General features: G+C 45.8%; 1 protein-coding gene and 1 non-coding gene across 3 annotated transcripts; one reads left to right on the top strand and one right to left on the bottom strand.

The window, feature by feature from the left end:
• Positions 1-1,012: 1,012 nt before the first annotated feature.
• On the bottom strand, positions 1,013-21,570 carry AMPD1 (adenosine monophosphate deaminase 1). 2 transcript variants are annotated; one of them, XM_045816716.1, is made up of 16 exons: positions 21,446-21,568; positions 19,913-19,924; positions 16,464-16,644; positions 15,102-15,267; positions 12,573-12,738; positions 9,834-10,053; positions 8,990-9,119; positions 7,837-8,031; positions 7,437-7,568; positions 6,641-6,804; positions 5,174-5,300; positions 4,852-5,015; positions 3,837-3,957; positions 2,507-2,680; positions 2,226-2,336; positions 1,013-1,748 (listed from the first exon to the last, which is right to left on the bottom strand). In XM_045816716.1, exons 1-16 carry the CDS (start codon positions 21,465-21,467, stop codon positions 1,590-1,592), a joined length of 2,244 nt encoding a protein of 747 aa, XP_045672672.1. In that variant the 5' UTR covers positions 21,468-21,568; the 3' UTR covers positions 1,013-1,589. The 2 variants fall into 2 exon arrangements, with proteins under 2 accessions (XP_045672672.1, XP_045672673.1); XM_045816717.1 differs by lacking the exon at positions 19,913-19,924 and having other exon boundaries at positions 21,446-21,570.
• LOC123804889 lies at positions 1,868-1,983 on the top strand. Its single transcript, XR_006783239.1, has one exon. It is a non-coding gene; the product is annotated as a small nucleolar RNA SNORA21 (small nucleolar RNA).
• Positions 21,571-23,140: the final 1,570 nt, after the last annotated feature.

Raw genomic sequence — 23,140 nt, 5'->3', positions numbered from 1 at the left:
CATTGGGAAACTGAGTTGTGAACAGGAGTCACTTTCTATGACGGAAAAAAAAATGTCATGACGAGACAGTTATAAAACCATGACTAAACGAGAAAATAAATGTATAGTTTGTAGTAAATTTTGAACACTGATCTTCATGGATTGCCTTCCCCGCCCGCCCCCCCCCCCACTGAATCCTTACATATTTAGAAAACTTCCCAAACTGTTGTCTAAGATGAAATTTTGGGCTAGCATAGAGTGGATTTGAAATTTATTTCAAATTTCAAACTTTGTATTCAGTAAGATTATTTGGCCAAATAAGGCAGAGTGAATACATATACCAAGTATGAAATCAAATCTGGTATGGGTTCAATAGATGTAATAAATGACTTACCATGTATGTATTCTACTGCCCCCTGTGGGTAATATGGAGATATACCTAATGGTAGTGTCTTTTTAAGTCTGAGAATGGAGTGTTTCCTTTAGCAGTTTGTATTATTTTGATGACAAGAAGGCCAAGGTGAAATAAAATCAGCTTCTCTAAAGGACTTACAAATACTCAGCTAACAGAACTACAACTTCAGAAACCAGGGAGGGGACTCTTTCACTGGGGCTCATACAGACAGGGATCACGCCCATGCTTACGGTTACCTGTACAGAATGTGGAGACAGATGGGAATTTGCTATTAATTATTTTTCCATTTAAAACGTCATTACTTTCTGGGATGTTTCACAAAATGCTCTTCTTCACTTTTGCATCTGAAGATCCTATAACCTCACACTGTGAACTAGTTAAGAGTAGGAATGAAATCTTATTTTTGGTATCTAAAATAGTACCTGATACAGTCGATATTTGATCAGTAATTATTGAATAATTTGAATGAAGTGTCAGCCCAACCACTAGATGGCAACATAATTGTATGTGCATAAGTATAGTCAGCTAATTGGAATTTCATCTGAGCTTGTGTAACAGGCAATTTCTAGAAAGTTACCTTATATCTTATTTTGGTAAGTGAAGTCATTTAAACTGTATCACTACAACTGACTGTAACTTTACTGTCCATTAAATCCTGAAAGCTAAGAATCCTTTTGTAAGATAAATTTTCACCAAGTATAATAACTCATAAGTACAGATTTTCTATATTTATACCTGTTCCATTTTTGTCTAAGAAAGAAACTCTTCAGTTATAGTCTGTCAAAAGGACTTTTCAATGAGCCAAGCGCCTTAAGCAAGTTTCATTCTATAAACCAAAAGCCTATGTTCTCCCAATAACAAGTCATTGCTTGTGTTTTTTCCCTGCCTTAATAACTGTTTTGCCTGAAAGTCACGGAGATTCTGGAATCAGACATACCTAGGTCCCCACTGCTGCTGCTCACTTAGGTGTACCCTGGTGCAGATTATTAACTTCCCTAACTTTGGTTTACTCCTCTTCCTCAAGGGGAGATAATAATGCCGACCTCCTGAAGTTGTGAAAAGAGTTAAATGAAATGATGTCAGTGGAACGATAATATAATCCTGGGATTATAGTAGGGATTCAGTAACTGGTAACCACTATTATTCACACGCTACAATGCAAAGCTCACCCATATTATTATTCGGTGTATTTATTTTAGTCTCCTGATTTAAGGCCTTCAGCAATTAAATTGAGTTCATAACACCAGGTTTCATAGCGATAGGCCATGCGGATTTGGGCCACATTTGTCCTCCGGATATCATTTCCAACGGGGCCTTCCTCAAGGTAGTTGTTGCCCAGAAACCTCGCTTTCTCCTGTAAGAGAAAAGTAAACAGGATGATTGTCGTCTCTTTTTACCCTGATAGAGACAATAATTACATCCTTCACAAAGATTCCTTCCTTAGGTTAGCCATCGGCAAAAGGAAACAACCAAACCATTAATAGCGCTTCTCCCACTGAGCCGTCAAAAAAGGGCAAAGTGAAAACACCACTTTTGGGTGAAGTGGCAGCGTGTCGTGTTGTTTCTCTTCAATCGGTGGTGTGACAAGAAAAAAAAAGCACTTCTCGACGAACTCAGTGTGCGTGGTTTTCTGAGACACAGTGCATTTTGCTTCCCTTGCCCAAAAGACATGGCCAGAGAAATAAATAATTCTTTCTAGCCCCTGTCCATAGCAACCGCCTGTGATTTGCGGGATCATTCTTTTCCACGTGTCTCCCCCAGTCATTTTTCACTGGTCAAGTGGCCGGATCTAAACTTAGAAAGGCAGCCAGCCAGTCAAAGACAGGTCTACCTCGTGAGAAATCCCACATTGCAGGACGCTGTTCCTCGCCACTTCACACATGTCGCAGGTACTCAGCTTGAAGACTTGTGCAGCGATGGCGTATTCTTCCATTAGGGGCTCCTTCGGTTACGTATTTAAATGAGACGAAAAGAAAGGGAAAGAAGTGCATTAAAAGAATGGCATCTTGCGCAAAAAGAATAACGAAATAACTTGACTTGATTTTTAAATTCTGGGTGGGAAACAGCAGCCCGGCAAACAGGCGTGTGCGGCTCATGACTCCATACACGTACCTTGGTGAAGTGGAATTGCATTGGGTCGTCTGTAGATAGTGAGATCATCAGCCCTTTCTGGAGGAAATCTAGAAAAGGGTTTTTAGCATATTCTAGAAATAAGCTGTTGTTGCTTAATGGCGACATAGCGATGGGAATCTGGGCTAAGAAATACAGGTACTGTAACACGGGGCTCTGAAAAGGAAAAAAAATTATTTAAGGATGTTGAAAAAGGAAGACAAACGAGAAATGTTAAAGCCCCATGGTCTACCTCAAGTCTTAGCTTTCAATAAACCAACACCTGTTTTTTAAATCCCCCTGGTGAATAAGATGAACAGTTTTCACATGTAAATTCTATTTAGAATAAAATGACTTGGGATCATCAGTTTTCAGATGATTGAGTTAGATGGTCTGTCTCTGGCAAAAGGTTTCACCTAGAAACATTTTTTTCCCTACGAGGAAGTTCTGACTCCTACGAGAGGCATTTTAAAGCATGCTATAACAAGCAATCTGGCAGAAAACTAGTTTCAGGTGAGCTGTGCCGCCTCTGAATGATCCTTTGTCAGGGTTCTAAGTGGAAGTCAGGGAGCTGTGTTGACTCATCGCTGCCACCAGCCACCAGGTGGTCCTGAGCAAGTAAGTGCCTTTGCTTCCCTGGGCCTCTGTACAATGAGCTGCACTAAATAATCTCAAAAACCGTTTTTGTCCTGCTTTGATTTGATGTCAGTGTTGGTAATGACTGGTGACTAGCTCCAATAAAAAGTTACTGCTAAAAAATTTCTGTCCTGGCTGGTGTAACTCAGTGGATTGATTGTAGGCCTGCAAACCAAACAGTTGCCGGTTCGATTCCCACTCAGGGCACATGCCTGGATTGTGGGCCAGGTCCCCAGTCGGGGGCATGTGAGAGGCAACCACACATTGATGTTTCTCTCCCTCTCTTTCTCCGCCCTTCCCCTCTCTTTAATTCATAAATAAAATATTAAAAAATTTTGATGTTAATTACAGCCAATATTATTTTGTATTATTTCATGTATACAGCATAGTGGTTAAACATCCACACACCTTACAAAGTGTTCTCTCCCAATATTTTCAGTGCCCACCTGGCACCATGCATAGTTATTACAATATTATTGACTGCATTCCCTACAATGTACTTTACATTCCTGTGTATGTAAATTTACTATTCTATAACTACCAATTTGTATGTCTTAATCCCACCACCTTTTTCAGCCAGTCCCCTGGCCCCTCCCCTTCTGGCATTCATCAGACTGTCCTCTGTATCTAGGAGTGTGTTTCAATTTTATTTGTTCGCTTAAAAACTTGACTATTGAGAAGAGAGCCTCCGACGCACCTTTTTTAAATTCAGGCCGTGAGAAATATTGTCTGCAGTCATGAATGCCGTCAGGAGATGGGTGAGCGCTCCGGCTTCCCCACAGTGAGGTCGGAACAGAAACGTGTTCATGCCTCGCTCCCTAGGGAAATGGAACTGCTATAGGAACCGCAGGCAGGCGGCTGACCAGGGCCTGGCAGCAATTCTGGGCACAGAGTGATTGATGAGAAAATTCAGTAGAAAAATGAACTCTCTGGAAGGGCATTAATGTGGGCATTCAAAGGATTTGGCAAAACCAGCAATTCCGCCCTGGCTGGCGTAGCTCAGTGGATTGAGCGCGGGCTGTGAACCAAAGTATCTCAGGTTCTATTCCCAGTCAGGGCACATGCCTGGGTTGCAGGCCATGGCCCCCAGCAACCACACATTGATATTTCTCTCTCTCTATTTCTCCCTCCCTTCCCTCTCTAAAAATAAATAAATAAAATATTTAAAAAAGAAAAACCAGCAATTCCGAATCTTAATCTCAATTCTCCCTAAACACAGAATTTTGAAAAAGAGGCAGCAGTGGATATGAAGGTACAGAAGAAAGCCAGGATTTTATTACCTGAAGGGAAACATCTTCAGTTTCAACAGAAAATTCACCAGCATCAGCATTTCATCATTTCCCCTACTCACACTACAGAGGGTAAAGGTTTCCAGAAAGCCCCATAATAATATTCCTCTATTTATTCTTACTTAGATCTATCAAGAAGGGGAAAATGTATGGAGTTCTATGTCAATTGCCCCGAGATTACTGTAAATTACTGTCAAGGTCCAAAGAAAAAGAACTGTGAATTTTACTGAAGGCTCCAAAATGTCCACTCCTGCCCCTAAATAAGTATACTTGAAGAAACTGAAGAAAAAGTCAGGGGAAGAAATGTCTGACTTGGGCCAGCTGGGAGTGCCCCAGCTAAGCAGCGCCAGCCCTCGGGCGCCCGTGCACAAGGGGAGAGGTGTGTCAGGTGGGTTCTCCTAGCTCCAGGTCTCGCCTACTCACTTTCTCAGGCTGTTGAGCACCGTGATGTTTGCGTACATGTAGTAGGCGTAGTACGTGTAAGATGGATTACTTCCCACCGACCACTCCTGGGGCTTGGGGCTCTTGGAGGAAAACATGTGGCCGCTGTGTTTGGACTCATCATCCACACTGTCGAAGCCAGTGATCTGTCGGGAAAAGCGAGCCGTGCGACGGGTTCAGTCCCATGGCAGGGGCCCAGCCCTCAGGCAAACCTTCAGCTCCCGAAGCAGCCAGGATTAACCACGGCCAGGCAGGCGGACTGGTTCATGGGCAGCCGGATGAAGGCCGGCAGGGTCATGCTTACGTGCTTGAGGAAGATGCTGATGTCTGGGTGAGCCTGGGGGTTGACGGTGGCCTCAAATATCGGCATGAAAATATTCTCCAGCATCTTGCCAAAGTGCGGAAGGAAATTCTTAGCTCGAAACACGTCACTGGGGGCAAGAATGAGGACACTTTAAGAGGATGGGAGGGTTGTTAGGACAGATTGCCCCAGGATGAGAGGACAGGAGGACCAAACACCACGTTCAGGAAAAGACCTGATGTAATCATCCTATATCCACTCCGGTGCACTCTTCTTGCTTGCCCATAAAGAGGGATTCAGCTGGGGCTGAGCATAGGAAGTGCCAACTGCTTGCTGGACCACATGCCCCCATCTCTTCTACAAATCCTTTGCTGGTAAGAAAAGCCAACCTTCACAGCTAAACCCAGGGAGAGGATGAGGAGTATAGGGAGGATAACATAAAAGATTCAGTTATTTATCTGTGTGGCGTACAGGGGTGAGCGTGGAACAGTTACCGAGAACGACTCTGATGTGCTGTCGCCAGGGCAACCTGACGAACTCTTGGTGTTGCCCTCAGCATATGGCAGCTGCTCTTCTAACTGGCCAAAAATATTAGTTAATTTAATCCTCACCTCAACTCAGTAAGTTAAGTACTGTTATTACCCTATTTTAAAGATGATAAAACCAAGGCACAGAGAGGTCATGTAACTTGCTCAAGGTCACACAGCCAGTAAGTGGTAGGGCCAGGATTCAAGCACAGCCAGTCTGGGCCCAGAGTCCACACCCCTCACCACTGCACCTACTGCTTCTCTGCCTTAATAGTGCTAGATGGGAAGTACATCCCGGTCAAAAAGTTACTTTTTTTGGCTAAAGAGGCAGGATACAATTCTTGCATTGTCACAGGGCACACCAAATATGAAGGTAGGTGGCCAAAAAAATATATAAACACTTAAGTTAGATAAACACACAATGACACTGAACATCTCTGAGGGCCATGAATAATGAGCGGGTGGTAACACCACTGATAAATACCCACTGATTACTGAGAACCTGAGCCCTCGCTGATGAGACAATCGGCAGACAGTGGAAGCAGCTCTGACGCAAGGAAGCTACGTCCCAGCACAGATGACAATGGGGAAGAATGAACAGAGATGAAGAGCAGGAGAAAGACAATGTATAGTAAAATGTATATAGTTCTGATCCTAGCTAAGTTTTAATCATTCTCAATCAGCTAGTTTGTGATCTACATAAGGTCCTGCACTTTAAAAAACAAAAAAATGTCTGGTTAGAAAACTGAACTGAAATGATCTCCCTAACTTCTGTCTGTGGTCGGGGGTGCAGAGCCCCGAGCAAACAAACCCAGGCCCGCGGGCCCCAGCACCGAGTGTTGAGGGCTGTTTAACGAAGCTTGTTTCTGTCTAGATGAGCTGTGCATCCCTTGTTCGTGTAGGGGAGGGGAGGCTTTCGGGTTTCCGAGGGGCGGGTACATACTAGATCCTGGGGACCTGGATCATCCACGTCATGTTGGGGCAGTGGATGCGGTTGCGGACGAACCAGGAGGAGAGTTTGCTCCACTCGTCGGGGCTGCGGCCGTAGATCGACAGGCGGGGCTCGGCGTGCTGGTACTTGGCCTCCACGAGGTCCGTACCCACCTCCTGCAAAGCCAAGAGAGGAGTCCAAAGCCAGGAATCCCCACAGGTAAATCAGGCCTGTGGGGTCTTGGACAGGAGACGGGTACTAAGAAGAATGGAGGAAATGTGAGAGGTAGAAAACTGTCAAGGTTAAGACTGCAGGGAACCGAGTTGAGGGGAAGGAACCTAAGTGGGGTAAAAGACTGATAGGACATGATGAAGTCTAGAGAGTGAAAAAATCAGACTAAGTGTGATGAGATATCCCAGGCACCTACAAAAAAATTCAGCTTTTCATATGCCCCCACCTCCCCAAACACACATCTCCCACTCCACTTGTCCTTCCTGCTTCCTAACGCCCAGCTCTTCCTGAATCTATAACTCCCAAAGCCTGAGAGAGCCGGGGCCTTAACCCCAAATCCGCAGCTTCAGCTTCTCTATCCTGGGAAGAGAGGTCTTTTAAAATCCCAACAGTGGACATTTCAGAAGGAATTTTTATGATTGTGTAGTGCCTGGCCCCAAGGATAGCAAGCTTCCTCCCTCCTCCCTTCCTTCCTCCCTCTTCTTCTTTCTTTCTTCTCTCCTTCATTTCCACCTTCTCTTCTTCCTCCTCTTCCAGAACCAGGCCAGGCACCATAGACCTGGTGGTCCCTTCTCACCTTGATGATAGTGGCAAAATATTCCCCATCAATGTAATTGTCTGTCTTTAGGTAGAGGTCCCGCAGCTCACTTGCTCCTACAGGATTGTACTTGTCATTGAACTTATCAAACCGCTGGAAGGTCTGGCGTCCCTGAATCAGGAAACAGGAACACAAGTGTGTCATTATCGGAGCTGCCGGGACACAGAGAGCTAGAGAATGGCACTGAGGAACAGGGGCCTGGTGGCTGGGCTCTGAGAATGGAATCTGGGACAGATGACGAATGAACCTCAGAATGGTCTGTGGTGCATGGTAAGTCAGCAGGTAAGCTAACGTGGCTCTGAGAAGGGGGAGTCTGTAGGAGAAAGGCGTTCGGGGTTCAGAGTGTTTGAGTGAAACTGACATTATCTTTTCAACCTACAGCATGGACATCCAGGGAATCAACAGTCAGGTCATAGGGATGCATTTTTAATGTAGCAAAAAGTTCCTTTAGGGTCAGCTTTTTCTCCTTGGTGCTGTAGACCACTCGATCAGCGTCTACTTGGTAAGATTTCTTAATGAAGCGCAGCAGGTGTTTCTGGTTCATGCAAGCAGCGGCGTGGATGTGGGTGTCCACCTGTGTGCACATTCAGAGAAAGAACAGCCAACAATCAGCTGCAGTTCCACTGCTGTTAGACGCCAAGGTGCCTGCACGTCGCACTGTGGTGGGGGCAGGGAGGGAGCCACAGGGCATGACCCCTAGCACCTTTTCGTGTCCCTGCAAGGATGTGAAAGTTTAGGCTGGATGCAATAATAATGCCTGCTTCTCTTGGGTCACTGTACATCCAGTTCACATTTGATTCACACAAGATTCTTGGGGACCACCCTCTCTGCTGAGACACATCTGGAAGTAAAGTAGGTACCCAGTTTTCAGCCCCAAAGAGTGGAAGGATTGAAATGATGAAGCCATGGCCCAGTGTGTGTTAGATATTTTTATAATTACAATTTTGTAAGATGGAGTTTTGATGGGTTATTTGTCCAAGGTTATAAAGGTGGCTGAGGCAGGATTTGGTCCCAAATCTCTGCTCATATGTTTCTTATTCCTATTTCCTTGCAGCCACTTAAATGGTCAGAACACATCTTGAAAGTGTTTCTAGTTGATGAGTTTTCCACAGTCATTAGCTCACTGCATATCCACAATCCTTTTGTGAGTTAGACTGAGCAGATATATTTCCCGATGAGCGATATGAAACTCACAAATATATAATCACTTCCCCCAGCGCCTTACAGTCAGGAAGTAGAAGAAAAAGGACTCGAATGAAGATTTTTCAAATCCCAGAAAAGTGGGTTTTCAAATTTTATTTGCTTTTGTTACTTTTGTTGCTGAGGATTGCAATTTTTTATGGGTAAGATTGTGGTAAATTTTTCTTTGTGGAAACCCATACAAAGGCCTCTAACCGTTTAGACATAATCTGCCTGCTTTCACTAAATCCCACTGAATCTGCAGAAACCTGACATCAATCAGAAAAAAAACAGTATCTTTCTTGTCCTGCTCGAGAAATACTAATTGGGTCAGTGAGCAGCGGAACGCCCACCTTCCTGCAGTTGTAAAAGTCCCGGTGGGGGTTGTTCTTCAGCTCCTTCAGCTCGTCCATCTCGTTGAGCATCTCGTGGACCTGGAACTTGGAGGACAGGAACTTCAGGCGCCGGTGGGTGTAGGTCTTACTGTGGAAAACCAAATCACAGGACTGTAAGGAATCCCAGACGTTTAAGGAAAGCAGTCAGGATTGCAAAACCACGAGGACCCTTCATGCCACAGGAAACAGTTACGAGAACAAACATTCTGGTTTGCTCTGGTTCCGAGGGCTTATGTTTTCATCGACACCCGACATAATAATAGGGGGGGACTTGGCAAGGCATTTCCAAGTCGGGGAGATGCGGTGGCCCACAGTGAGGGCCCAGCTTTGGAGCTGGCAGCTTCGGCTCGGGTCCTGGCTCCGTCAGCTGTGTGCCTTCCGGAGAATTACTTAACTCATCAAAGTTGCAGCTGATAAAACTGGAATTATAAAAACGCCGACTAGAATCATTGGGAGGAGTAAAAGAAATCACATATATGCAGGGTTTAACATAGCATTTAAACATCATAGGCACTTAATAAATACTTATTTTTTTAACCCTCACTCAAGGATAGGTTCATTGATTTGAGAGAGAGAAGGGAGAGAGAGAAAGAGAGAAACATTGATCGGTCGCCTCCCATACACACCCCATCCAGAGATTGAACCTGAAACCTAGGTAACGTGCCCTGACTGGGAATCGAACCCTCAGCCTTTTAGTGTATGGGATGATGCTCCAATCAACTGAGCCATGCAGCCAGGGCTATAAACACCCATTTTTACCATCAGTAGTGAAGTAGCAGGTTAGGTCTCACTGGACACTCACACAGGCCCTTGGGCAATCAGAGCAAGTAAGAAGTTCATGTCGTCTAAGAAGGACTCCAGGTGGGGGTAGGGCAGCGGCTTGGGCTCGTCTCTGCTGGCTGCTGCTTCGTCAGGGTAGACATAAATGATGCCATCCTTCATTTCGAGGTGATAACCCAGGTTTTCTGGGAGGTTGTCTGTTCGGAAGGGGTCTTCTCCCTTCTTCACGGGAGGAGTGAAGACTTTTTCAGGAAAACACAGAGTAATATATCAGCACACAGGATGAACGACCGCATAAAAATAAGCAAAATATGAAATACTGGAACATCTCATCCACTGGCAATCCTGTCTGTGCACACAGGGTGTCTGTCGTTCATTATCCAGAGCTGCACCGAAGTTTCGTTTTCACACTGTCGCTCAGAGGTGACTAAATCAGTGGTATGAAACAACTATAACACTTCATCTAGTGTGATGATAATTTTCAAGTTCTTCAGAAATACCATTTACATAATTGATGTATCACTTACCAATAATTTTAATTATTTACTAAAGTTGGTTATCAAAGCCTTCCTATTTAGATCACTTTATTAGCTTATGAGGTAATTGCATAGAAATAAAAGTAAAACTACAATGAAAAAGTAGAGTTTGGATCATTTCCTTATGTAAACCAACCTTCTCTATTAGTCTAAATTTAGAGTGCTTATTTTTTTTTTAAGATTTTATTTATTTCTTTTTAGAGAGGGAAGCAGGGGGAGAGAGAGAGAGAGAGAGAGAGAGAGAGAGAGAGAGAGAAACATCAATGTGCGGTTGCTGGGGGTTATGGCCTGCAACCCAGGAATGTACCCTGGCTGGGAATCGAACCTGGGACACTTTGGTTCCCAGCCCGTGCGAGTGCTTATTTTTTAATCAACAGAATCATCAGAGGAGTTTAGATTTTTTTTAAGTAAAATAACCCCAGGAAAATAATAATTACAATTCTTACTGTAATTGTATTTCCCATCATTTTTTAGAGACTCTATTTATTTATTTTTAGAGAGAGGGGAAGGGAGAGAGAAAGAAAGGGAGAGAGACATTGATCAGTTGCCTCTCACCGCCCCCCCCCAAGGACCTGGCCTGCAACCCAGGCATGTGTCCTGACAGGGAATCGAACTGGCGACCTTTCGAGTTGCAGGAGGCTGCCCAACCAGCTGAGCCACACCAGTCAGGGCTATATTTCCCATCTTTTAAAGCTAAAAGAATTGAGAAGGGATCACAGTGATAAATGACCCCTCCTGTCCACTGCTCCAGTGTCCGCAGTGGCACAGCCCTGAAGGCGCTCCGCCTTGTACTTTCGGCAAGCGCGCGCCCAACGCAGCAGCAAGTCTCCTGTTTCCAAGTGAGACCGAGACACCAGAGGGAGGGAAAACAGAGAAAGAAAACGTTCTCGCCTTTTTCTATTCAAAAGCAGGTGGCAAAGAGCACAAGGGAAGTGGAACAGTATGTTGCTACATCAAATATCAGTTTTCATCAACTTAAAGATACTAGAGAGATAAAGTATAATCTAGGAGAAAGAAAGTCAAGTCAAACATCCTAGATGTCATTAATTTAGAAGACAGATAAACTAATTTTGTTAGTCACCCATCTGGACACCTGGTTAATATAATTTAATATTAAAAGGAATTACAGAGAGGAAGTTGTAGGACTGGAAATCTTTAACAATATAAAAATTTGAAAGTTCAAAAACCTTTAGTATTAGTCTCTGAAATTTCAATTCTAGAAGTATAATCCTAAAGGTATAAAGAGGTTTATTGCGGCCTTGTCGGAAGTAAGTTTTAAAAGTCAGAAATCTAAATGCCTAAAAGTGGGAATTGGTTGAATAAATTGTGATATGGTTATACAGCAGAAATCTGTGAAATTATTAAAACTGGAGTGTTTAAAGTACGTGCTTGGCTTTATACAAAGCAGAAAGTAAAACGTGAGGTGTGTCAGTGAAGTGCCGCGGGAAGTCAAACACGGTGCTCACTTTCATCCAGAGGCGGGAGGCAGGCGGGGAATGAGAGCATTTGGGCTGCATGTGGAAGCATGAGGTTGGAGGTGGGTGTCTGGAGACACGGCGGGGAAGTGAGGGGAAGGGCAGTGCAGGCACAGGGAACAGCATGGCCGCAGTGCAGCTGCAGGAGACTGGCTGCAACCCAGGCATGTGCCCTGACAGGGAATGGAACTGGCAAACTAAAGGGGGCACAGGAGACACTTGGACCAGAAGAGAGTTCAAAGGTGGGATGGAGAGGGTGAGTTTATAAATAAGTGGAGTGCTAAAGTCCAAAAAAAACTGCATAAACAAAACGGAGTTGGGAGGCCGGATGGTGGTAGCCTTGAACGCTAGGCTAAAAACAGAGCCCAGCTTTGTAGGTGGTGGCAAGTTCAGTGCTCTTGTCCGACCAGGATGAGCTTGATCTGTGTTTTTATAACTGGCTCCAAAGTGAGGAGGGACCAAAGGCGGGTGAGATGAGAATTTAGCGGGAGGTTAGAACACCACTGCGACAACGTGGATAAGGAGACAGGAGGCTTTAATCAGGTCTGGGGGATGGCGAAGAGAAGGAGGTTTTCGAGAGCAATTGGACAGACTGAAGGAACTGGATGGACGCATGGGCAGGGGACAGAATGCGGCCAAAGGTGGCTGTGATATTTTTAGCCTGGATTATTTATCATCTGGGGGCATGTTTTATAGTTGGTAGTTAAACCTAATGATGTATTCCATACATTATAGAAGAAAATTACTTACCTGGGTAGAAGTTCTCATTGGCTACCCAAGGCTCACCCTCGATGTTCCGCAAGTACTTGGAAGGGGTTTTGGGGAACCTCTGAAAGGACTTCTGCATGTATTTCTCCCGTATACTCAGTGCCCGGTACAGACCCCTACAAACCATTTCAAAATCTTCAACTGTGACCTGCCAAGAACATTTCAGGCTATCAGAATCGCTCCTGTGAGCATGGGAGATGGGACAAAGCTCGTCATTGGCACCTGCCAGCTGCCCTGGGTGTCATAGCTCACACTGAGCCCCACCTGCCCACGTGGCTGCTCCCTGACTGACTTGGGCCCCGGGTCTCCCTCCCAGAGCAGGTCCTGAAGATTTTCTCACTCTTCCACTTCTACCAAAACTTACCAGTCAAACAAGTCTTATCTTTCTGTCCTGTGCATGTTTTTGGTTTTTGCTAGAGAGCAGTGGTTATCTGGCAAATATGATGAAAAGAACCCATCAACATGAAAAATCTTCCCTCCCTTCCTTCCTTCCTTCCTTCCTTGTAACATATGAACATTTTAAAGATGGGCACGTGAAAACAATATCACAACTGGAAGACAATACAACTCTCTCTTGAGAATTCAAACCACTCGGTGGTCAGGGAGGGAGTGTTCTGGGATGAACAGGGTGTCGTGCATCCCTCAAATCCTAACATGCACACAGGGCCTTCTGTAGCTTTAAATGGGTCAGAACGTCATCCTGTGAGAAATCATTCTTTTGGGTGATTTTAAAGAGAACTTTATCTGTGGCTAAAAGTAGAGTGATTCTAGAGTAAGTCTGGAACTGCTGGAAATTTCCTAGACTGGTCTTTGTCCCCTGCCCCACCCCGGCTCCTGGCTCAGCTTGACGTGCCTGAGCAGTTATGACTTGAAGCCACTGTGTGCCCATCATCAGAGCCCAGACACTTCCTGGGACCAACGTAAGCTGGTTCCCAATGATCTGCTGTCCAGATATTGATTCTGATCTGTTGAACTCTTTTTAAAGACCTGCTGACTGACCGTGGCCAAGAGAGCCCGGCACAGGTGCTAGGTCAGAGTGCCTGCTTTCACCGGTGCGCTTGTTTTGCCACCTAATGGGCGACCAGCCTATCAACTCCTAAAGGACAAGAGCTAGATCTCACTCCCCTCCGTGTCCTTAGCACCTAGCCCACGACACCTAGCACACAGTAGGTGCTCTGTGAGGAGTGACTGAACTGAATCAGTCGTTATTGGGGACCAGGGGCCTCAAGACCTCAGCCCTGATTCCCCTTCCCCTCTCTGTTCCATGCACAGGGTGAAGGCTGACGTGGCTGCAGAGCACGCCCAGGTGGGGTGTCGCTCAGCAGCTCGGCCACATTCGTGCAGCAGCTGGAGTGATGCACTGGGTTCTCCAGAGACTCCAGGCCGAGGTTTCAGGTGCCCTGTGCTTCCAGAGGAGGAGCAGCCTGTCCCTGACCTCTGTGCACCTTGTCCTTCCTCCCATGTCCTTCCTTCTTATTCCTGGTTTCATTCCTCCCAAGCACTTAGGTATCAATTTGTCTCCTCATTTTCATGTTTGTTTGAACTCTACAGTTCTCCAAATTTCACTTTCCATGTCACCACAAAACACTTTATTTCAGTCACTTAGCACCTAAACGCCCTGCCATTGGCAGAGAGCCCGTGTTGTCGTACAGAAAACCACTGAGCAAGAGTGTGCATTGCACCGCAACTCTGCCCTGTCGCTTTTAAATATCTCAGGACTAACTCTAAGTGGGTCAGGTACATTTGAAAGGGGTCAGGGCTGGTTATGAAAACTATATTTGGAGCACAGACTGATGACTACACAGCAGTTTCTCCAATGCGATGCTGATTCTGCAAGTCCAGGCGGTGGAGATTTATGAACTGACCAACTGTTCTGGGCAGAACAGGCAGGTCACGTTGTTTGTGACAGGAGTTCACTCTCCCTGTGGCATCCCAGAGTCTGCCCCGAGCGACACTCTATTACGTAAGCATCTGCAGTGAAACTGGAGAGGGCAGTTGGTTACAACGCAATAAGCTCGTCAGAATTTTCCCAGCTCTTTCTCATCTCCCTTCTTTTTTTTTTTTTATGGCATCTCCTCTCTTCTTTTCTCTCCCCCTTCTTTCTCCGGATCTGTTTCCTTGGACCAGTTGATGCTGCCTGCTGCCCTTCTCTCTGTTCGAGGTCTACTCTGGGCCTGTCTTTGCCCAGGAGCCCCCTGCAGGCTCCCTTTCCTGCTCCGTGAAAAAGCAGCTGCTCTCTTCGGTTCTTTTGCCCAAATCTGTCCCCCGTATTCTGTAACACACACACACTGCATGCACGGGAAGTGAGATAAAGAAAGAGAAATGACGTGGGATGATGAAAGCAAGACGGAAATATGTCATGGTGTACTGGTGTTGAAATGCGGTAACAGGCGACGAAGGGCAGGTGAGCTAACACCTCCTTCAACAGGAGGGGGAGGAAGACACTTAGCAGACACAACCCCCCTGCCTGCCATCCCAGCAGCCGCACCCCAGGGGAGAGGAGCGACTCACCCCGGAGGCATAGTCCCCAGTGATCTGCACTCTCTGGAAGTCGGGCACGGTCTCGTAGGTCGGAGAGGAAGCGATGTATTCATCGATGTGGGACATTTTGGTGGAAGATGTCGCACTTTCTGGAAGGGACAGATTAACAGTCTTCCGTCCGAAGAAACGCTTTTTTCTAGGTTTAAAATAAAATAAATAAATAAATGAAAGGATTGATCTTTGTCATCCTTGGAAGTTTCATTGTGCTGAACTGATGTTTCACTATACAATTTCATCCTGAGGACAAAAGGTGACAATTAAAGTGTGGGCTGGGTGTTAGAAATAGGATCTTCCATTTGGGAGGCGCTATCACACGACAATGTTCCCTTCTCCCTGGACTCGTGGGCCTCAGGGAACGTACTAGAAGCCTCTCAGCATGACGTTCTTCGCCGGTGTCCACTCCTAGCAGAACGGGCATTCTGGGGACTGCAGTAAGCACAGGCTAGACAGTCTCTACCTGTGTCATTTTGTGCAATATTAAGTTCTGTGAGCCTCTGTCTCCCCGTTTCCAAAATATGATGTAACAGTGCCTGCCTCACTGGATTTCTGTAAGCTGTCCCGTGCATAAAATGCCTAGCACAATACCTGGCACTTACAAGTTGCTTAATCAATATGAGTTCTTCAAAGCAACAAGTATTTAATGAGTTTTTACTTCGACCCAAGCCCAATGTTGGGTCCTATGGGGGATGCCAAAGAAGGTGGGTGGTTGTTTTTTCCTCAAAGACATCAAAGCCAGGGAAAGGCAGCAGAATGACCTTTTCCCCCTCAAGCTGGGGTGGGAGGGTTGGGGGAGGGCTGTGAGGAGGGGTTCCAGGTAAGTGGCCGATACGGGTTGAGGACTAAATCCTGGCAGATACCGAGTAGCAGAGTACTTCCAATAAGGGAAGATGGGCCCCAGGGCAGAAACGTGGGGCACTCCGGAGGAGGCCCAGCTGGCCGGAGGGCAGGATTCACATCAGGCCGCAGCGCAGGAGGCGGGCTGAAGCCAGAAGAGGAGGCTGCGTAGTCCCAGCTCCTTACCTGTCGGGCGCCAGGTGAGTAGTGTGTGTGGCAACCATGGGCCGCTTGGGTTTGGAGTAAGGGAGTTGTGAGCGGCGGGAGGAGGGCCGCACTGTTTTCCTTCTTTTCAGTCCCTGTTCCCTTACCCTGGTGTACATAGCGTGGGCGGGGCGGGGGGTTTTAATTTTGGAGGGGAGTTCTTCCTCCGGGCAGAAGCATCATGCAGACACGGCGGCCCACCCGCCCTGACATTCGCCCCTCCGCGTGCCCCCGCGCTGAGCGCCCCCGCAGCACTGACCTCTTGCCCGCCGAGCGCCCCCCCGCAGCACTGACCTCTTGCCTGCCGTGGCGGCGGACAGAGACTCCAGGTGGAATATGTGCGCCTGCATCTCCAGGTGGGAAATCGGGCAGATCTCATCCACATCAAAGGGGGAGAGCTCTTGACGGCCCCCCTCGTCTTTGACTTCGGAGGCAAATACTTTTTCCGCGAAGCTACGCATTGCTTCATCGATTTCTAAAAGAGGAGTTCACACGTGAGAAGGGAAGCCCCTTCCCGGGAGCCGTCCGTGGTCTGCGTCCGGGGCAAGGCCCAGCGCCCCCCCCCCCCCACAGTGTCCCAGAAACTCGCGGAGCCCACGCAGCTCCCTCCGTACTGGCTTCGTGTGGGCAGCCCGGGGACCCACTCTCAGAAACACAGGCCAGATGCTCAGAACACGTTTCGGGAGGGCCCTAAGGACGGGTTTGGGTTCTTGCAGGACTAGCACTTAGCGTAAGACCCCCTTTTCTGGCACGGCCAAGTTTGAGGCCGTAGTAACCATGCGGCATATATACGTATTTGGTGTTTCTGAAGATGCACATAGGGCTGTTGGGCCTTGGAGGTTTTCCTCCTAAAGAAAACCAGTGCTCTAAGTACTTATGGAAAAACAACAACAACAACTGTTCTTTAGGGCCTTTCTTCCTCATAGGTTAGGTGTTCTGTTTCTCTCACACGTCACAACCTTATTTTTTTTTTCCAAATCCTGACAACTTGGGGATAACTGGTGCGGGGGGAGGGGCCACGGAAATGTACTACCTCGTGTGGGGAGTCCGGTTTCCGTGGACGCGTGGCTTTCATAAAGAGTGGGCCTTGGAAAGCTACTTTGACTTCACCTGCTTTTATTTTTCCATTCTTAAAATGGGTGGGAGGGCGACCTTTAGCTCGGCCAGGAACAACCCCAAGACTCTCAGGCCGCAAGAGAGGGTGGCGATGTCCACCAAACGTTCCCCTGTACCTTCCAGGTACCCCGTTGTTTCCATCTGAAGAGTCGTTCCCTCTAATGCTTCTAAAAGTCTCTGTTTTTTTCCAGCAAAATGCAGGTAGCAGATAATAACAATGGCAAACAGCTATTTGGAGCAACAGTCGAAGCATTCAGAACCATTCTCCGCAAGACGACAAAGCAAAGTGCATGCAAAGAGAAAGATCCCCCAACTCCTGCCCCATCCACATCCGTACAGGTCTCCAAAACGCCGCGTTGTCAATCCTAACTTAAGTGTGATGGGTCCAGGTGTCTGCTCTGCACTCATCAACCCCTCACCTTCCTCTGTTTCAGTTTCCTTATCTGTGCAGTGAGAGCACGAACACCCACCAAACCTCCCCCACGAGGCGGCCGTGACACGAAGAGAGTTGATGTGCGTGGAAGTGCTTGGAGGGGAATGAAGCACCGAAGGGAACTGCGTGGTGGAACTTGGGAGCCTTGGTCAGACAGATCATCGGTACTTTGGGTTAGCTTTGGGCTATTAAGGAGATGATGAATGATGTGACTTAGTATGGGCCGAAGCACACGTTGGAAATGACAGTAACTTCGCCAGCACGAATGGTCAGTCAGCCAGGTTTCAGATCCTGGCTTGTCTCATCTCAGCCGAGAAACAGAGGAGCCCACTGCATTGGCTGAACTTCACACCTCTGTTTGCTCCATTAAACTGAAAGCCGCCCCCAGGTGCTGTGAGTAGTTCTGTGGCGAGCACCGTGACCCATGAAGGAACAAATACAACCTAAGAAGGGACGTCTGGTGGCCTGAGAAGGCCTCCCCACCCCACCGCCAGCTGACCCCTGGAAGCTGCCATTCCTCCCTGAGCATCACGAGCAAGCACATGCACCTCCAGGGTGAACGGCAGGCAGAGGTTAGAAGAGGCTCCATGCATCACGAAGGGCAAATGGTAGTAGGCCATTTGGTTAAGAGGATGATGATGAAGATGAGGATGAGGATGAGGATGCAGCTCCGGGTCGGTGGCAATGCTGCTAGCAGCCTCGATAAGGACCGCGTGAAACGGATGCTCAGGCTCGAAATCCTGCTTGCTTGAGACCTGGCTCTTTCAGAACAAGCATTTTTTTTTTTAATCTGGGGCTGCACACATCCATTTGTTTCATGTTTTTAAACGTTGTTGTTTTTACCAAGGTGGTGTCTTTCCAAAGCAGAAACAGTTGAAAAGCAGAAACTCTACTCTCGAGAAGTCATTTACATGACGACCAGAAATTATATGGTTGGTATGTTGCCTTCCACTGAATCAACCAGTTGCTCTGACTTCATGTAACCGCAGCTGAAATTTGACTCGTAATTCAAGAGCTCTGCCTTTAAAAATACTTCAGGGAGCGGTGGCAATTATGGAAAGGAAGGAGGGGAACTGGTATTTGAAAAGATGAGTCGATAAGATTTGGTGACAACCTGAATGCACGGACTGAAGGACAGCTGACGCCCGTGGCTTGTGTAGCTAATCGCTGAGCTCTTTCCTGGGCAGGCCAGGTCCGAGGACGGAGCACCCCTGGGGGACTGTCTCGAGGTCAGGACATCTACTTTTAGATGGAGAGCAGACAAGAGCACAGAAGCAAGAAGTAGAGGGGGAGGGGGAGAGAACACGGGGTGAGGGGAGAGAAAAACTCCCTGACGGCTGGGTGGTCTTGGGCAAACCACGCGATGTCTGGGAGCCTCGGTGTTCATCATCATAAAAGGCGAGTGTTAGTAACAATAATGTCAACTTCAGAGAATTGTTACAAGGATTAAACCAGAACAGAATAATATGGAATGTAGACTGTAATAATAATAAAAAAAAGACGAACTGAGAAATACTTTGAAAATGACACCTTCCTAGCCAGAAGTTGGTGATTATGATCATTAACACAGCGGGTGCAGACTGGAGAAGAGGAATACCATGCTTCCTCCCCAGCCGGCAGATCCAGAAAAGCATGCTCATTTCTCAGCAGTGCTGTGTTCAGGGGCGGGAAAGACGGCTTGTGGGCGTTCCCCTCCCACATCTCCTCTCGCCGACGGACTCCCAGGCAGGCCTGCGAGCTGTCAGCCCAAGGACAGGTCTAGTTTGAGCTGCAGGGGAACCTACATTTAAAGTTATGGTTTTATCTGAAACGGGTTTTTATTTTATCTGATCACAAAAAGTCACCACATTAGGTTTTTGCATTGGAGTTGAGGGTTTACAAAAGCGAGACTCCATAGATTCCCCTGGCTAATCTATGTCTGAAGAAGAATATTATTTTATTTCAAACTATGAAATACATGTCCCATGAGATTTTTTTTTTAAATACGGATTTTTTTTTTTAGTCTAAAAAATCCATGAGGTCATTTGCTAGGCTGTAGGGTATCTTTCTATGGTCATTATTAAGTTGTGTTGGCTTCCCGTGGTATCATTCACTAAACACTGCTGAAAAACACCCATGTTTCTGAATTAAAGATAGTATCTTTTAAAAATGGATACTTTGGCAAGTGGCAGGAAAAAGAGTCCAAAATACTCACGTTTTTCTTCAGCTGTATCAGGTAAAATAAAACAAGACAAAATATATGAACAACTTTCAGAAATCATAGTGGCTATTACTCAGTGCTTTGGAATACAAGTATGTAGATTGGAACAAAAGGGTGCAGTGGAATGTGTTATTACCGCTCATTGGTCCATCGACCCACACTTTGCTGCCTTTAGAAGACCCTGGGAATATAGCCCTTATCCGTCTTTCCCTTTCTAACATGTCTCTAAATTTGTAATCATAAAGTGGTACTCTAGAAATCTGATTTAAAAAAACCCAAACACCTGCTCAAGAGGAATGGAAACCGTTATGAGATGCTGATAGCTGGTGAACCAGAACAGCTCATTTGGTAAATAATTGAGCAACACCTACCCACCATTTCTGAGAATCTATCCTACTAAAATAACCCTTAAACATGGGAAAAGCTTTAGGTGCAAATATCATTCTCAGAGTATATTTATACTTACAAAAAAACTACAAAGAACCTAAGGGACTAGGTAAGAAGCTTAGAATATTATACAACCATTTCAAATGGTGTTTAGAATTGCTTTGGAGGACCATGGTAAATGATTAAGTTATAATGTTAAGCAAAAAAGAAAATAGGATATAAAGTGACATGTAATATAATCACAATTGTGTTTTAAAAAATCTTTATGTTTGCAAAGGACATAGATTGAAAAGAAAAACACTAATGCCCATAGCTGGGTAGCTCAGTGTGTTAGAGCATCATCCCTATAGGCCAAGATTGCAGGTTCAATATCCCGTCAGGCACACACAAGAATCAACCAATGGATGCATCGATAAGTGAAACAGCAAATCGACATGTCTCTCTCTCTCTCTCTCTCTCTCTCTCTCTCTCTCTCTCTCTCTCTCTCTTTCTCTCTCTCCCCTCTTTCTCTCTAAAATCAATAAGGAAAAAGTATTTAAAAACACTAACTTGTTAAAAGTGGTATCTTTGGATGATGGAACTGTGGTTGTTTTTTGTTTGTTTTGTTGCCACTTTCCTAAATTTCCGTTTCTCTGAATGAGTGTTTATTACTTTTATCTTTTGGTGCAATCTCTCTTTTTATTTCATGTGAAACATATGTTACCTTTACAATGAAAAAGACTTACTCCGTGTACAGACCCGGATTGTGAACCAACAGAATACACTGCTTGGGTTAATATTTCCCTTATGCTCTTGATTTTCAGCTGATACTGTAGCTAGAGACATTGTATAGACCCTTCTCAGAAGTATGGCAGCACAGGTTTTAGGTAGTCTTAGCAGGATAGATACTAAATATCTTAGTTTTCTACTGGGACCATCAAAGTTGCTACCACCTGACAGTTTTAGAAAACTACCTCCCTCCCAAAACAAAACAAAACAAAACAAAACCCAAAACTTGAAAACTGTGTCTTGCTTCTTCCTGAAATGTATTCCTAAGGCTGCTATAGATCCTAAATAAAGGACCGCCAGAGCAGATGTGACAGTTAAAGGCATGGCTGCCTATGAAAACACTGTGCTCTCCAAACACGTCTGCACACCTACCTGTAAGTTTCAACAGAGGCATTGTTGCTGGGGTCCTTGCTTCTAGGATAGCACAGTGGGAAGGAAGAGAGAGCAGAGAGGGGGGGACTGGCTGGCAGTATCAAAGAGCCTGTCTTTTATTTTACTTTTTTCGCTTCGCCCCTGTAATCTGACCCTTCTCTGCTAAAAAGAGACAGATGAGCTTTAGACCTATTTATAGGTTTAGGCAACAGCCAGCGAAAACCATGTGAAGCTTTAAATCTTTACTCTGGGACTTCAGGAAAGATACGGCGGTAGCCCAGGACTGCATTTCTGTCCTCTCTAAGTCTTCCTAGGGATTGAATTCTCTGCAAGTGTAGTTTTCTTGTGCGAGTTGACCGCTAAGGATTACTTTGCAGCCTAGTGAAATACAGTCGAATCTTCCAGGCTCCTGGAAAGTCGAGGTGCTCAGGATTTCAGTGATGAGAACAGCTTTCTGTGGTTGGTGAGCGTGCTGCTATATTCATCAAGCTCTGGACACATACACACGCACACACCTTTTCATTAGAAATATCCCCGACTTAGCAGAAGTCTACTCCGAGGAATTTATGAGTTAAATAGTAATTTACCTGAAACCTTATTGAAATTCAAGTGATATCTACAGTGCTCAACTACCCCTACTCTACATATTGTTATAAGAGGAATAATCCCTTTCTTTTGTATCACATTTTGTAGTTTATACACCACTTTGCAAAAATTATTTATTTGATTCTAACTACAATCTTGTGCCTTATTCCTCCTTCCCAGATAAGAAAGCTGGGGCTCTGAGAAGGCAAATGCTTTGCCCCAAGTCATCTGCGCATCAATGGCAAAGCCAAGGGTCTCTGAACCAAAATAGCGTGATTTCCCACAATAACACGGAGTCTTACTTATGGCTACATGTGTGATAGTTACTGCTAGGTAGACAAAGATTCAGCAGAATTTATGAATCGTAACAGCTTATGTTCAAGATGGTAGCAACAGGTTGGAACTTCAGATTTGGCACAATCATGGGCACAAAGTAAAATTTTCTTTTATTTGTTTTATTAACCACTTACTATTGAACATTGGAACCAGCCTTTTTTTGTTGGCAAAAACTGACTCTGTCGAAGCTTAGCCTGCAGCCGTCGTCCCCTTTCAGTCGACAATGCCGGAACGCAAAATGTCACAGAGCCAAGACACAGTGTTCCTTTCCAACCCCTTCCGTGACATTCCACCTGGACTTCCCAGTGGCATCCACAAACGGATGTTTCCAAACCGAACATCTTCCTCCCCAAACCTGCTCCTCCTTCAGTGATTCTTGTATTTGTTTCCCTCGAACTTCCCCTTTCCATTCATGGCAGATGACCTTGTCTTCTCAACGGCTGTTTCCCCAGCAGGGCGGAGGCCCCTCAGAAAATCAAGACTGGAGTTACCATGTGGTCCAGCAATGCCTCTGCTGGGTGTGTGCCCCCCAAACATGAAGACACTTGTGTGTAAAGGCACATGCACCCCTGTGCTCATTGCAGCATTGTTGACAATGGCCAAGCCACAGAAACAACTGAAGCGTTCATGGACAGAAGACTTGTTAAAGAAGATGAATTACTGTCATCTGCAGCAACGTGGATGGATCTTGAAAGTATTATGCTAAGTGGATTCAGACAGAATAGGACAAAAATCATATGATTTCACTCACATGTGGGATATAAGACAAACAGC

The sequence above is a fragment of the Phyllostomus hastatus genome, unplaced genomic scaffold (genome assembly GCF_019186645.2).
Source record: "Phyllostomus hastatus isolate PE091 unplaced genomic scaffold, TTU_PhHast_1.1 phas_scaffold_216, whole genome shotgun sequence".
In the NCBI taxonomy this organism is placed as follows: Eukaryota; Metazoa; Chordata; class Mammalia; order Chiroptera; family Phyllostomidae; genus Phyllostomus; species Phyllostomus hastatus.
This window is presented reverse-complemented; position numbering and strand designations above follow the sequence as displayed.

Bases quoted from the DNA above. Each gene is read 5' to 3' on its own strand.
- AMPD1 (XM_045816716.1), bottom strand. From the start codon at position 21,467: ATGCCTCTGTTGAAACTTACAG. The intron at 10,054-12,572 runs GTAAGTAATTTT...TTCCTGAAAAAG, and splicing joins CAATGAGAACTTCTACCCAG to TCTTCACTCCTCCCGTGAAG. The intron at 2,337-2,506 runs GTACGTGTATGG...ACGTAACCGAAG, and splicing joins TGCAATTCCACTTCACCAAG to GAGCCCCTAATGGAAGAATA.